This window comes from Colletotrichum costaricense (genome assembly GCF_030867565.1).
Source record: "Colletotrichum costaricense strain IMI 309622 chromosome Unknown Scaffold_4.1, whole genome shotgun sequence".
Classification (NCBI taxonomy): Eukaryota; Fungi; Ascomycota; class Sordariomycetes; order Glomerellales; family Glomerellaceae; genus Colletotrichum; species Colletotrichum costaricense.
Window position 1 is genome coordinate 2,741,898 of NW_026848233.1, and position 14,369 is coordinate 2,756,266.

The following is a 14,369-nucleotide window of genomic DNA, read 5'->3' on the forward strand; positions in this document are numbered from 1 at the left end:
GATAACGATAAGGAGATAGCGATTGTCCGAATTTCTTGGAAGAAATATTTTGTTGGTCTGTCTGCCGCGATACTCCGTCGATCACCATACACCCCGAACGCCTGTAGACACTCGATACCGTCACACACCGATCCCACCGCAGCCATGTCCGCCATTGGAACTCTCGTCTTCTGCACCGATTGCGGTAACCTTCTACCCGCGTCAATGGGCACGGAGAAGAACACCCTCACCTGCGACTGCTGCGGTGCCGATAACAAGGGTAGGCTCATCGCCGCTGGCGTACTTGGTTGCAGTAGTTTGCAAGACTCCAAACTAACAAGATCAACACAGACACTGGCGCCAAGACGATTACCACACAGACCAAGCCTTCCGATTTCCCTTCCCAACTCAGACAGAAGCTTCAGTCCAACGTTCAGGCTGTCGACAGAACCAACGTCAACACCGAGGCCACGATCAGGGAGACATGCCCCAAGTGCGGCGCAGAGGAGGTCCGCTTCACCGCCGTGCAGCTTCGCAGTGCAGACGAAGGCAGCACCATCTTCTTCACCTGCGAATGTGGTTTCAAGTACGCCAATGCCTCGTTTTATTCCGACCGAGCTAGCTATTTCCCAACCTCATACTAACCGACTTGTTTTTCCAGGTGGTCTCATAACAACTGAAATGCACTAAACTTTTTGCCCGTCGCTTTTAAGTACCTAATACCACCCGAATATTTACCTGCCCGACCCAACTTGCCCAAAACCAAAAAGACCACTTCGCGTTCAAGCAGCCGCCTTGGCCGCCTCGGGAATCAACGCATACTCCGTCTGGCCGCTTGACTCGAACTCGGCCATGTCCAGCGCCACGATGACGCTCTCGCGCACAACCTTCTCCTTGTCGTGCAGGAACTTGAGGAGCGTCGCCTCGACGCCCTCCTCGTCGCCCAGGCTACCCAGCGCCTCGGCGGCCTCGTGCCGCACCATGCTGGCCTCCTCGGTGTTGCTGAGCGCCTCGGTCAGCGCGGGGATGGAGGCCGGGTGCGACAGCTGGCCGAAGACGAAGGCGATCTCGTGGCGGAACAGGGCGGAGGAGTCGGCGAGGCCCTTGGCGAGGGCCAGCACCGCGGGGACGGCGGTCGGCAGGTCGGGCGGCGACGCGAGGTCGCGCAGGGCGAACATGGCGCGGTAGCGCAGGAAAAGGGGCAGGCTCGAATCCATGAGAGTCTTTTCGAGCTCTGGCACGGTGCGCTGCGACTCTTCCATGGGAGGCGCGGGGTCGACGGACGTGAAGTCGCTGTACAAGCACGAGGGCATAGGCGTTAGCATAGTGAATTAAGATACCCCCGTTTCTGGACTCCATGGTAGCAATGCAAGTCGTACCTCTTACGCAACTTCTCCAGCTTTCTCTGCTCAGAGTTCTCCCACTCGAGACGGTCGATGGCAATCTCGCATGTTTCAACAATGCAAATGTCCTCGCCCTCGCGGTCTCTGTACTCCCTCAGGATGTCCAGCTGGCTAGCGTCACCCAGCGCACCAAGGGCCTCGGCGGCCTCGTGGCGGCACATAGGGTCCTCCTGGAGGTCGGTCAGGACATTGCGCAGATAGGGGACGGCGACGAGATTAGCCGTCTGGCCGAGGCAGTAGGCGAGCTCATGCTTGAGCAGGGCCGAGGGGGAGGCGAAGCCTGCGGCGATGGCCTCGATGGCGGCCTCGCTGTCGGCGCCCTTGCTGTTGCAGGCGACGTGCTTGAGGGAGAAGAGGGCGCGGAAGCGGATGGGGAGAGGGGTCGTCTCGGAGGTGAGCGTCTTGCGCAGCTCGGCGATGGTCTGGGACTGGTCGGCGGCGGCGATGGCCTCGAGGGTCTCGCGCGTCTCGGGGAGGTCGGCGGAGGGTGACATTGTTGCGTTTTCTTTTTGGGTTGTGCGTAAACGGAGAGGGGTATCTTTTATTCTAGAGACTGAAAGAAACTGACAATAATGCCGTCAATGGAAGTTTGTGGTGACTCAAAGTGAGGCTTGAATGGAAAGAAAAAAGAAGAAGGGCGTGGGCCGATTGTATTCTAGGATGGCGGAATGGACTAAGACTTACCTCCGAGGGGTGGTCTCTTGCCCGTCGGATCTGATAAAGTCGGGCTGGCTGTAGAAATTTTGCGAGGGGCATAGCGGGGTGATTGGCACCCGATAAGATCTGCCCCTCACTAGAAAAGGGAACCCTGCAGCCCCGTCCACAGCTGCATTTCCTGCAAAACACAGGCACTTCAGCTGAGAGGGCCTTTGCCGTACGTAATGCTACGGGCCTTGCAGCCCAAAGCGGCTTCATTCATAGGTTGTCGTTTTCATGATCTCCTTCAGAAGCCAGTAGCTCTGATTGGTCTATTAGTCTAGTTGGTTAGGACGTCGGATTCTGATTATCAGAACCTTCCGTAGGCCCAGGTTCGAATCCTGGATGGACCTTGCCTTTTGCCATTGTCACCTAGGATGTGTTTCTGTATCACTGGATGTTTGTAACGACTTTTTGTTGATAATCTGTGTCCTTTTGGCTTCCATCTTGTCAAGTCCTGCAAAGCTTAACTTTTGGTTACATCAGCAAAGTTAGTGTTGAAGAGTGACTCTGTTAAGTGGGGTTGCAACCGCGGCGAACTTCCAGGGCGCCATTGCCACCACTCACAGCAACTCATTTTGTCAACCGCTCTTCATCTTAGATATTTACCTTATACTTCTACCTTCGTACGATCCACAGTGAACTCTGGCTTCTCCAAGCAGCAAACGAACTGAAACTCACTTGTCAGTATTCCCCGTATAAGTCTTCAACTTGTGACGAGTTCGATCTTGACTGTCGCCATAGAACCGCTGTGCAATCCGGCTTATCAATCAACTTCACCTCACTTGGCCTCACCCCATCGCCGGTGCCGGACCTAAAGACACCTCATCCATCTCATTTACACGCCTTCAACTTTCACTATAACCGATAGGATCTGACCGCACATCACTCGCAATCCTCCCCGGACCTCCAGACACCACTCATCTCACGAGCAAACCACAGCGCGCACACAAAGATGGCCCCCTCCCTGGAGGCGGACCCCGACTCAGCGGTCCAAGACGTCCTCGCCAACCCCCTCAAACAGAAACCCTCCCTCGTCGCTCCAGAACCAGAACACTGCCCGGGACCAGAATCCGCCGCCGCCGGCACAGCAGACTCCTGCGCCGGCTGCCCCAACAAGGAAATCTGCGCCGCCACCGCCGTAAAGGGCCCGGACCCGGACATACCCATCATCGCCTCCCGCCTCTCCGGCATCGCCCACAAGATCCTCGTCCTCTCGGGCAAAGGCGGCGTCGGCAAGTCCACCTTCACCACCCTCCTCGCCCACGCCTTCGCCACGAACCCCGACAGCGCCGTCGGCGTCATGGACACGGACATCTGCGGGCCCTCGATCCCCAAGATGCTCGGCGTCGAGGCCGAGACGATCCACGTCTCCGGCGCGGGCTGGTCGCCCGTCTGGGTCCTCGACAATTTGGGGGTCATGTCCATCCAGTTCATGCTGCCCGACCGCGACGCCGCCATCATCTGGCGCGGCGCCAAGAAGAACGGCCTCATCAAGCAGTTCCTCAAGGACGTCGAGTGGGGGCCCCTCGACTTCCTCCTCGTCGACACGCCCCCCGGGACCTCGGACGAGCACCTCAGCGTGAACACGTTCCTCCGCGACAGCGGCATCGACGGCGCCGTCGTCGTCACCACGCCGCAGGAGGTCTCCCTCCTCGACGTCCGCAAGGAGATTGACTTTTGCCGGAAAGCGGGCATCCGCGTTCTCGGCCTCGCGGAGAACATGGCGGGCTTCGTGTGCCCCAAGTGCACGAACCAGAGCGAGATCTTCCGCGCGACGACGGGCGGCGGGCGGGCGCTGGCCGAGGAGATGGGGGTGCCGTTTTTGGGGAGCGTGCCGCTGGACCCGCGGATCGGGATGGCGTGCGACTATGGCGAGAGCTTCTTTGATAGTTTCCCTGATAGTCCTGCGTGTTTGGCGTTTAAGGAGGTGGTGAGGAATGTGAGCAAGGAGATGGGGCTGAATGAGAAGGATGTGTTGCCCGAGGATTAGATGGGAGAGGAGGGGGCTAGATATTGCTCCCCTGATCATGATTTAGACGCTACTTAACGAAACAAAAATAACAAAAGAAATCCATCAGCAAATCGGGAAGAAGCTGTATAGGCAAAGCACTTGTATTATGTACGCGAAACGCTGCATACTACCGTCCTGTTCTTCATCATGAACGGGGCCAAGCCTGTGGTCCCCTCTCCTTCGACTGTCTATGTAGATGCTCACTCCCCGCCTTGCAAATGTTCATGCCTCACATCATCTCTTTTCTTTCCCTTTTCTCCAAACTCATATTGCCTCTTTTACTCAGCGCCCAACTTCTCCGGTATCTCCTCCAGATCCTCAGCCTCTCGGATATCAATCACGCGAATGACCTCGCTCGTATTCCGCATCAGCTCCTTGGCGCCGGCGTAGAGCATTCGTATCTCGCTGTTACAGGTGGTAGGGAGGTAGTAAATCAGGACGTACGGGACCGACAAGCGGCCGGAGGCCTGCAGGGAAAGACAAAAGTCATCAGCCATCAGGTTTCCCCTTTCTCCTCGTCATGGATGTCCCAATGAATCCTGAACATACCAGTGTAAGCGGGTAGCTCAGCAGAATGAAGCGCGGGCTATGGTCTGGGAGGTCGTCGCTAATCTCCTCGAGGGACTTGTACACGACCTTGTCGTCGTCTTGCTTGATCTCGTGCGTGTTCTTATCAATGTAGTCTATCAAAGTAGCATAAAGTCAGCATCTAGGATATACGCTTTGTTGGTCCGGCGCGCGAGGTATCCCGTCGGGGCTAGTGTTTGACATAAACGAGACATACATACAAATGACAGCTTGAGCGCTGCTAGACCGCGAGGTCCCGAGGCGGAACTTGCGCAGGTGGTCCTTTGTCTCCTGGGAGAAGGTGTAGAGCCGCGATTCGGAGGCCTAATGGTGCAAATACAGCCAGTCAGTCTGGATGTTCTAGTGACAGTTGCGCTTGCGACTGGAAAGCTTGCTTACGCACCATGGCTGGTCTTCGAGGAGGGGTTGGCCAGGGAGGAGCACTTTCAAGTCTCGTTCGAGATATGCAGCGAAGGAAAGCGAGCAACGAAGTTCTCGAAAGCCCGGAGGATCGAAAAGCTGCCGTTTACAATACTGTTACGATATCCCCAAGGGTCCTTGAGGTTTATTTGGTAAGGTAGGGTAGCTTTCGTTGTCGCAAGCACTATGCAGTATACACTAGAAACCGTCAGGCCGAAAGTCAAGCCACCCCTCCCCCGCCTCCGATGGAGTTGAGACCAGCGCAACGAAAGCCCCGCGCGCGCCATCTGGGTGGGGCCCCACCGAAGTGACCTCACCCATCCTCCCGCCGGACAGGAGCTTTCAAGTCGTCCAGTCCTTCCGATTATTTGCCGATGTAAGCCATGCTCTTCTTGTATACCTAAATACCTAAGGAACCTTAACTTGGGTTGTTGAGATATAGCATGTTCATTTTTTTTTATAGCTAGTGATACTATCTCTGGTGATTTCTTTCTATACTGCTATGTGAGGGTTCTCTGGAAATAATCAAGTCGTTGACTGTCCAACTGATTGACAGAACGCGGAAATATGTCACGAGAAAAGATTAAGCATCTTGCAGTAAGAGCTGGGAGTGGGATGAATGTCTGGGATTTACCTATGTCTCTGATTGATCATCTCAAAGATCAATAGAAACAACGCAATGGATAAGAACCAGTCACAGCAGTCGCGGCAGTCTTCTAGAACCCATTCATCATACCGATAATGAGAGCAAACAGTCACGTGATCCCATACACCGCAGGACCGTCCTCCGCTCACCCCCGAGCCGGAGCTCGGAGCCTCCAAAAGAGCTCCCGCATCTCAACACTTGATTCGTGCTTTCTGACGCCTTACTCTCGATTCCGCTCTCCTCCTCCTGCCCCGGCCCGTACCCAAAGAGAGACCCTGCATCACTCTCTTCCGCCCACTCTAATCAGCTCATGGCCCCATTGCCGTAAACCTTCCCGTTTGTCGTGACCTTTCCTCTCCTTTTACCGAAACCTTCGATTTCTTCCCAACATATGACATCATCGATTTTTGTGAGACGAAAATCCATCGGTTCGAGATAAGTTGCGTAAACAGAGTTGAGGTGCACACATACACACACACTTGCACCTCATTCCGTATATACACGCCACTTCACGTCGGGTATCGTTTTCTCATGTTCGCGCGACTCACCCAGCTGTCTCGGCATCTCCCCTCGGCCCAATCGATAACACAAGCCGTCAAGCCCGCCGCTTTCCCAGTCTCTTCCGGCATCGCCCGCAGCAGCAGAATCATGGTTTCGGCAGACGAGCGCAACACCCGCACGATTCACACGGCGGCGTGTCTTATTATCGGAGATGAAGTCCTCGGCGGGAAGGTGAGGAGAAGTTTCAACATCGACACCACTTGGCGTCACATATTAGATGAATGGCTAACATCTCATCGTAATTCGTAGACTGTTGATGTGAGTAAACGGCACTCTGATAGGCCATCTAGACTGTCAAGTAGGCTTGTAGTGGCCAATTCGTATTAACTGATCTTCACAGACCAACTCGGCTTACATGGCCAAATGGTGCTTTTCTTTGGGCATTGTGAGTTGTTCAACATGTATTGAGTGCTTCATAGGAGTGTGGCTGATCCCGAAGGCAGAACTTGAAGAGAGTCGAAGTCATCGAAGACGATGAGAGCGAAATCGTCGAAGCCGTCAGGCGCATGAGCGATCGTTACGGCTTTGTGGTAACCAGGTGCGTCCCCTCAAAATCTCAATGACACCAAGGCCCCAGCTAACATGATATTCTCAGCGGCGGAATCGGTCCAACGTAAGAAACGTGGAATCCGACCCTTGACGTGAAACTGGATGGTTGACTAGGTAATTTCACAGACACGACGACATCACATACCAGTCAATAGCAAAGGCCTTTGACCTGCCCCTCGTCCTGAACCAGGAAGCCTTCGAAAAGATGAAGAAGCTCTCCAAGCCGCACCCGGGCCAGCCAAATTTCGACTGGGACGTCGACTCGCCCGCCCTGCAGGCGAAGCTGCGCATGGTCATCCTCCCCACCGACGAGAAGCGCGACCCCAAGAAGCAATTCGTCTTCCCCCACGAGGACCTCTGGGTGCCCGTCAACGTCGTCAACGGCAACATTCACATCTTGCCGGGCGTCCCGCGACTTTGTAGGTTCCATCTTTCTGCCCGGATATGGTTCTGATCTAACGTTGCCGGGAAACAGTTGAGAAGCTCCTCGACGGGCTGAAGCCAGGCATCGTGCCCCGGCTCACCGATCCCGAGGGCAAGGGCCTCTGCCGCGTGCTCATTTCTACTCCGCTCCCGGAGAGCGCCGTCGCCGGCTACCTGACGCAACTCGCGGCCAAGGTCGAGCCCAAGGGCGTCAAGGTCGGCAGCTATCCCCGGTGGGGCCAGAACGGCACCGTGACGTTGGTTGGAAGGTAAGTCATCAAACTGCGCAGAAACGTGCTCGCAGATCATAGCTGTGGATATCTCCAACATCAAAGTTCAACTTCGGATGGCTGACTTTTTTTTTCGGCTACAGGGACCAGGCTTACATCGAGAGCATCGTGGCCGAGGTTGTCCAGGGTGTCGAAGGAAAGCGTGTAAACGCGGAGGGTGAGGATGATACCCAGGGCGAAGCAGGGAAAGATCTCGAATAATGTCAGCAAAACCTAAATCTCAAATCAGATAGGAATTAACCCCCACGATCCCGAAGGAAGTGGCTCCGTTGCGGCAATAACAATTTTGTTCGGGATATCCGATTGTAACTCTATCATCTGGAGTATAAAGTGTTGCGGATCAATTCTAGGATGGTGTACTTTCTGATACTGGAGCAGCCTACAGCGATTTGACCACCGTGAGATCGGTTTTCTGTGAAAAGTATTCAACCGTCCCAATATCTTTTCAATGGGATCAGCTGTCAACCTGCCAACATCATCCGCCAGCTATGAATGATGTGTTTGAGCTGTCGAACAAACTCTTCAAGGGACTTCACGATCTGACTTGTGGAGGCGCGGAGACCGCACTCGGGCACGTGGTGGAGCCCTTTCAATGGGCCACAATTTGTGACTATGGCAGAGCTCTCAGTAGAGATATCGCACGAATCCTACATGGCCTGATTCGCAGACACACACAAATCGTTGCGTGTGCATAATCAATCCCATCACTTCAGCCGCGAGCCTGCGACCAACAGCCAACCCGCGATGCGAGGCGAATGCAGCTAGAGAGTATTCGTGAATTGCAGGCATCCTAACTCGAATAAACCAAGAGATCGTTGTTGGACCCATGTCGGACGGAGACGATGGCGGATTGCGCTGCTGCAGGCCAGGGGTGGATCGAAATGATCCTCCAGGGCTTCTAGAATGACAAGCTTCTGCTGCAGCTGTTCAACACACCACGGGCCTGCAGTTCTCGGATTGCTAATTACTGCGTATGATGGCGGCCCGCGAGCGAGATATGCCAGCACGGTTACCTACCGATTGGAGACTGGCTCCGTTTCGCCAGGAGATGAGCTGTGGATTGGGGCCCCGGTGCTATCTCTGACGGTGACAACGTTTGGCTACACCTCCGTCTCGTGACGGCACAATGGGGCCGTCGCTCGCGGATCCTTATCGACGACGACGACTCTTCCCCATGGCTGAGGAAACCTCTTGAGACTCCCAGCAACCACTTCGGCCACGCTATGCCTGTTGCATCGAGTCAGCCGAATGTCAAGACTCGAAAATCGATGGAAGGTCAGTTCATGCTCCACAAAAGCATGTCTGCGACTACAACCCAGTCGTCGCATTGTCGCCCTCCGGACATGGATTTGCCATCCATTAAGTGGCCTGTCCGGAACTTCATCCATCCATGTCATGTCGCACTGTGCGACTGACCGAGATTGGGATAGGTTCTCTAAAAATCTCGTGGAAATCAAATCGGTTTGATATGTCCGAGGTGAAGCACGGTCCGAGAAGAGACCATTGCTGGAGAAGATAGCCTCGCGCGGATGAAAGGACGACACGGGACTATCGCCGCCGCCTCCTGTCTAATGGCCTCATGAAGGCGATAGTGCAAGGTACTCCTGACCAGTGCCGTGCTTATCCGCCGTTCTACCCTGGTGGCCATGCTTGCAGAGGCCGAGCTTCTAGAAACCAACGTGAACCCTCGCTCGCTCGAACTCCTTTTGGACACTGGCAGGACTGGTATGGCGATATGGAAATTTGTGGCTGCGCCTAAACCTGGGGTATTGGCAGCCTGCTATCCTGGGGTATCCCCAATGTGGATTAGATACTGATGTTGATGGCCACCGAGCATCTCTCCAGTTGTTTGAGCAGGTATGCGCCGTGGAAAGAATATTGTTCGAAGCCCTTCAGCGTGCGATAATGGCGGCTTCCACCAGCAGATCAAAGTGACATGACTTGCATCTTTGCTTCGGCAAGTGGCTGTACATCCAACAGCTCAGACTTCAGAAAGCCAGAATCCAAAGATGCAGAGAAACATGGCCCGAGAACACCCCAGCTGCCTCCACTTGAAGGCATGGAAACACGCGGAGGGACGAAGAAAAAGCGATCTGAGCGCAATGTCGCCAGAGATCAACCAAGTTGACGGTTGTGTTTGTGGAAAGATGATCGGCGCTGTCTTGCCAAGTTGCTGGTCGGGCCATGCAAGCTCGGGCGGCGCAAGAGCCAGTATGAGTTTGGGCCGGTGCGAATACCGCGACTACTCATGCGCTATGGCCTTGAAGCGTTACCGGTCAACGAATCAAAGCTGCCTCGCGCCAGAGCCACCAGTCGCTACAGCCTACCAAGCACTGCCAGGGAAGGATTCTCTGTCTCTCGATCATCAAGGAGTATGCCGTGGACTGGTCGCTCTCTGTGCGTTGCATGGTCAAGACTCGTGAGATCTGACGTGGGCCACGCAACGTGCCTGGCGGTTGTCTGACTAGAGGAGGAGTCAAGTCAAGGCGTTGAGTTATGGCAGAAGCAAGTAAGCCAAAGTTCAGATGTCAGGGCTAGGCGTCTTGGCTCAAACCCGGGATGCAAGGGATGTAGGTAGAAGCAACATCGTTTCGGTCCGTAGTTTTGGGTGTGGTTGCGGCTAAAGTTTAGTTATATCGATGTCGGATTCCATGGCATTGAGAAGCTTCAGAATGCTTTGGACAGATGCACGCTCGACCCATTCTGTCATAATGACAGAACCTCTCTAGCGACTTTGAAGGCTGGGGTGCAGTAGTCCCAGTTGCGCCGTTGATACAGGGAGCTTGAGGGGTTCAAATCGAGCGCTGACTGCAGTCTGGCCCCAGTACGGCTTCATTGCCCAAAGTGCACCGTACGAAGTTGGACAGTGGGTGGATCGTAACCATTGGCCCCTCATCTCTTCTTCACTGAGGACGGCGTTCCGTATTCAACAAACCTTTGCTGCGAGGTGCCGTGCTGAAGTATTGGACGTAAAGTTGAGCATGTTGTTCGAGCTGGCTGAACGATACTGATTAGGACAGTTGACTCATTGAGCTCTGATGTCTGCAAGTGTGGCGCAAATCCTCTCAGTACGTAAGATACGATCATGATCTGTTGGTCTGTTTCGACGAAAGATCTTTGATGAACGTGATTCCCCTCGCGCTCCTGTTTGAGTTGTCGGGTGTCACCATTACCGCGAGGTGGTCGTCTTTCTTGGTCTACGTTGGCAAGGGTTTAACTGCAGTAGTACTGCGTAGTCTGGCACCTGGTAAATGCGCGTGTACCGTTGTACGTGGATCTGCAATGGCTTGCTGAAGCAAAGCCGCATGAGGTGGGCCTTTGTATCCGTTGATTATAGCTGCGTTCAACCCCTGGCAGGCATACGTACATCGTGGTGGCAAGGGGTTCACAACGTCGGTTGAGAATTGCCGGATTGTGACATGGTGTCCAGCACGTTTTCCCAGGGTCCTGTATCTCGACAACATGTCCGTATGCGTATGAAGTGATCAGCGCCGGCTGGTAACTTCAGACGATGTCGTGTAAGCTCAGGTGAGAACAGCCAAGATGCCATTCTACATTCCAGCGCGTCGTCCCTTACTGCTGTCATGCGTAGGTGAGGGCGTCTTTGATGGATATCTTGGGGTGACAGGTGCGGTGGAAGGGAGCATGTGCTGGGAACTCTCACGGATTCTCCGTGACCTCCGGGCCGAAGTTTAGTTTGGAATGGGATGTGTGCAAGTTGAGCTGAGCCAGCCTTTGCGCCACGAACTGGCATAGAGATTGATCGAGCGCTATCAGGCTGTTAGGCTATACATGTGCGGAGCGACATGATCGTTCTTTCAAGAGCGGGCTATACGACGAAGATTCACGTGGACGTGGAGACCCCGAAGAGGCTCAAGTCGGCGCGAGGCGCTGCCGCAAACAGACAGACTTGTAATTACCTAGTGGAGAGAGTTTAGAAGGTGGCGACTTCGCTTTTGTCGCGTATGCTCAGCGCCTGGGCCATGGTGAGGCGTCGGAGACTGCAGCCTGCAGGCAGCTCACCAATTGTTGTTGTATTTGATGGGCAGGCTTTTGGAAGGCGTTAAGTAAGGTTTGGCTGCTAGCAAGTGAAAGAGGTTATTCGCAGATATTCGGGTGATGTTGGACAACGGGAACCGTAACAAAATGGAATAAATGTACGTATCTGGATGTTGACCACTAATTATCAGCTGGCTCGATGGATCTCATTCAACCTCGGATCAGCAAAGAAGGCCGTCCGAGTCGGGTTCTAGACCGCAAAACCAGTATCGTACGCAGGTCAAGTGAGGGAAGGCCTCTCTGTAAGGTTGTGTAAAGTGCAGAGTCTATCAAGCGGATACGGAATACGGAGGGTGTAAGAGGTGCAAGGCTGGAGACATGGCATTGCACCTGCCGTCCAACATACGAATCCTCCCATCCTTCGTACCTGCCTGGTGTCGTAAGAATTCGTACAGTGCGGAGTCAAACAGTAAAACATCAGGAAGCCCACGTGGTCAAAGCTCTCTGCTCGCTGGAAGGAAGGAACCACTCACGCCTCGCCCTCTTTAACTACATACGGCCTCGTCGCCGAGGAAGCTCACTTTGAAGCTCATTTCAGATATGACGACGAGACGGGACGGAACGGAGACATCACAACTTGAACGCATCCCATGTTGACCATTGACTGAAGGATACGCATCAACTTCTTGTCACCAGACGCATGGCTAGGGGTCGTTCCAAAGTGGTAGATTGTCTTGAAATGTGTGAGTGCATTGGTAAGACCTAGGTGTATGTCTTGGTCCTACGCGTCACCATCGGCCGCAGCAAGCCGCGGACACAGTCGACTTGAGCATCTTGACAATTCTTGGATGAGGTCTCTTTCCTGTTCACCTATCTTATTGAGGGTAAGACTGTAGCAGGCTTCCCGCCATATGGCAAGGCAGAGCGCGTAACGGTGACAAGGAGTCTAATCGCGAAGGACCAAACCCATACTGCGTACAATGGTACACGGGTATGTAAGGAGGTAGACTCTACTATAACCTATCCTGCCGTGTTCTGCGCCGTATTATTACTGTAATCAGAAGTGTGGAGCTGTCGAACCGCAAGATGCGATACGTCCTCTCACATCGGGCTTTCTGCTCTGATGGGGTGACCGAACAACCGGGGCTTATATCCGGACATTGTATTAGGCAATACGACATGGCACCACAACGGGAGCGGTGAAGAGACCGATGATTGCGTACCTCATTCGTTCAGAGCAATCCATGCTCTTATTGACTCGGATAGGTTGGACTGCACTCATTTCTGATAACAAAAAGATATTTGTCTGCTGGTTTCCCATCTAGCTTTTTTCGTGGAGACGGTGACTGAAGTATTTCCTGAATGCGATCTTGATAGATTACATAAGGAAAAGAAAACTTCGAGCTTGACGCTTAAGTGCATCTCTACCCCACCTTTCCCTCTGGTTCTTGCCCCTGTCAGCACTTGGGAATTGCCGCTGGGGGGGTCACTCACTCGCATTTGCAGCTGTTCCTTCCTTTCCCCTGTCTGATAGATACGCAGTACGTACCGTTTCCTCCTGGTGCCTGAGGTGGGACCCCCCATCTCGCTCCCACTCGCTTCCCACAGTTCCACTCTCGCTCGCACGAACCATGCGCGACGCCACCCCTCTTTTTTCTTTCCCTTTGGTCCACTCACCAATTTATTCCATCGTTTCTGCGCGTCTTCTCCCCCCTTGCGCTCCATCAATGGTCCTCCCACCCTCGGCCGCTTTGCTGCTTTGTGGGCATCTGCAGGCGTCTGCACCAGGCCTCTTTTTTATGGTTCCAAGGGACCCCCCTGCTGCATCCAACGCTACTGCACCAGAAGGTCGCCGCGATAAACTCCCACTTGCAAGTCTCTCTTTCCCATCCCCGGCCAAATCTCACCTTCACTCGAGCCCTCGGTATCGTCTAATTTTTCTGTCAATTCCCTTTGTCTGATGGGATTGTTCACCTTTGCTGCTGTTTCCATACCCAGCGCAGTGCGACCAATGGAGGCATGTATTGAATAGTATCACTATCAACTCTCATTGCGACCCCAGGTTCTTGTAAATGATTTGTATTGATCTTCTCCTATCCTTCCAGATGGGCCCCATAGAATCATTCAAGTGATTGGTAATGGGAGGCGCCTCGCTCGCAAATAGCGCTTCCACGTCGTTATCGATCTGCTTCCACCTGGCCCGACATGAGCTTCGTGTATCCGTAGCGCATGTCGCGTACCTCAAAGTTCGCACAAGGCATGGGCGGACGGAGGCAGTGTGAGCGACGTTGGTGAGGGTGTGTGCCTGTGCCTTCTTCGATCCAAGTCTTCCAGGTCGTCGTCAAATCATGGACCCAGCGCTAAACGCCAAACTGGTGCCAGCCAACCGTTCTTGTCCACTGCGGAATAGAGGGGTGACGAACCAGACACAAGATATCGAGATGTCTTGGCTTACCTTAGATACATGGCATGGTCGACCGCGCGATCTCATCGAAAGAGCGCCTGGTGTGACAGAAGCCGCGCGCATTGGGTCCCTCGTCTCATGAGAAGGGGGGGTACACTTGGAAAGAGTCTAAGAGACGAAGAACAAGTGCGTGACGGACGGCAAAAAAGGACCTGGCTAGACCTGGTGGCACGCCCGTGTCGACTTGGCCGGGCACGGCACACGAGACAAGGCCGGCGGAGGGCAAGATGGGCAAGCAGTCCTGGTGTCCCGTACCTTGCTGTGAGCCTCGAAGTGACCAAAGCAGACGGAACCAGACGTGCTCACTGCTTAGGACTGAGATGGATGGAATGGAATCTTTACAACCACACCCTGGCCA

The 14,369-nt window shown here is 54.1% G+C and overlaps 5 protein-coding genes across 5 annotated transcripts; 3 read left to right on the forward strand and 2 right to left on the reverse strand.

Moving 5' to 3' along the window:
- Positions 1–144: 144 nt before the first annotated feature.
- On the forward strand, positions 145–659 carry CCOS01_04969 (transcription factor S-II; the record flags this gene model as incomplete). The annotated part of the gene is made up of 3 exons (XM_060453150.1): positions 145–259; positions 331–565; positions 641–659. 3 exons carry the CDS (start codon positions 145–147, stop codon positions 657–659), a joined length of 369 nt encoding a protein of 122 aa, XP_060317108.1.
- A 102-nt stretch (positions 660–761) lies between these two features.
- CCOS01_04970 (deoxyhypusine hydroxylase) lies at positions 762–1,876 on the reverse strand (the record flags this gene model as incomplete). Its single annotated transcript, XM_060453151.1, has 2 exons — positions 762–1,272; positions 1,359–1,876. The coding sequence occupies 2 exons, from the start codon at positions 1,874–1,876 to the stop codon at positions 762–764; spliced, it is 1,029 nt and encodes a 342-aa protein (XP_060317109.1).
- A 1,157-nt stretch (positions 1,877–3,033) lies between these two features.
- CCOS01_04971 (uncharacterized protein) lies at positions 3,034–4,071 on the forward strand (the record flags this gene model as incomplete). Its single annotated transcript, XM_060453152.1, has 1 exon — positions 3,034–4,071. One exon carries the CDS (start codon positions 3,034–3,036, stop codon positions 4,069–4,071), a length of 1,038 nt encoding a protein of 345 aa, XP_060317110.1.
- A 299-nt stretch (positions 4,072–4,370) lies between these two features.
- Positions 4,371–5,065, reverse strand: CCOS01_04972 (GMF family protein; the record flags this gene model as incomplete). Its single annotated transcript, XM_060453153.1, has 4 exons — positions 4,371–4,559; positions 4,642–4,775; positions 4,881–4,983; positions 5,063–5,065. The coding sequence occupies 4 exons, from the start codon at positions 5,063–5,065 to the stop codon at positions 4,371–4,373; spliced, it is 429 nt and encodes a 142-aa protein (XP_060317111.1).
- Positions 5,066–6,256: 1,191 nt separating this feature from the next.
- Positions 6,257–7,749, forward strand: CCOS01_04973 (molybdenum cofactor synthesis domain-containing protein; the record flags this gene model as incomplete). The annotated part of the gene is made up of 8 exons (XM_060453154.1): positions 6,257–6,457; positions 6,536–6,544; positions 6,627–6,671; positions 6,730–6,824; positions 6,882–6,899; positions 6,962–7,254; positions 7,311–7,527; positions 7,632–7,749. The coding sequence occupies 8 exons, from the start codon at positions 6,257–6,259 to the stop codon at positions 7,747–7,749; spliced, it is 996 nt and encodes a 331-aa protein (XP_060317112.1).
- Between the last annotated feature and the right edge of the window lie 6,620 nt (positions 7,750–14,369).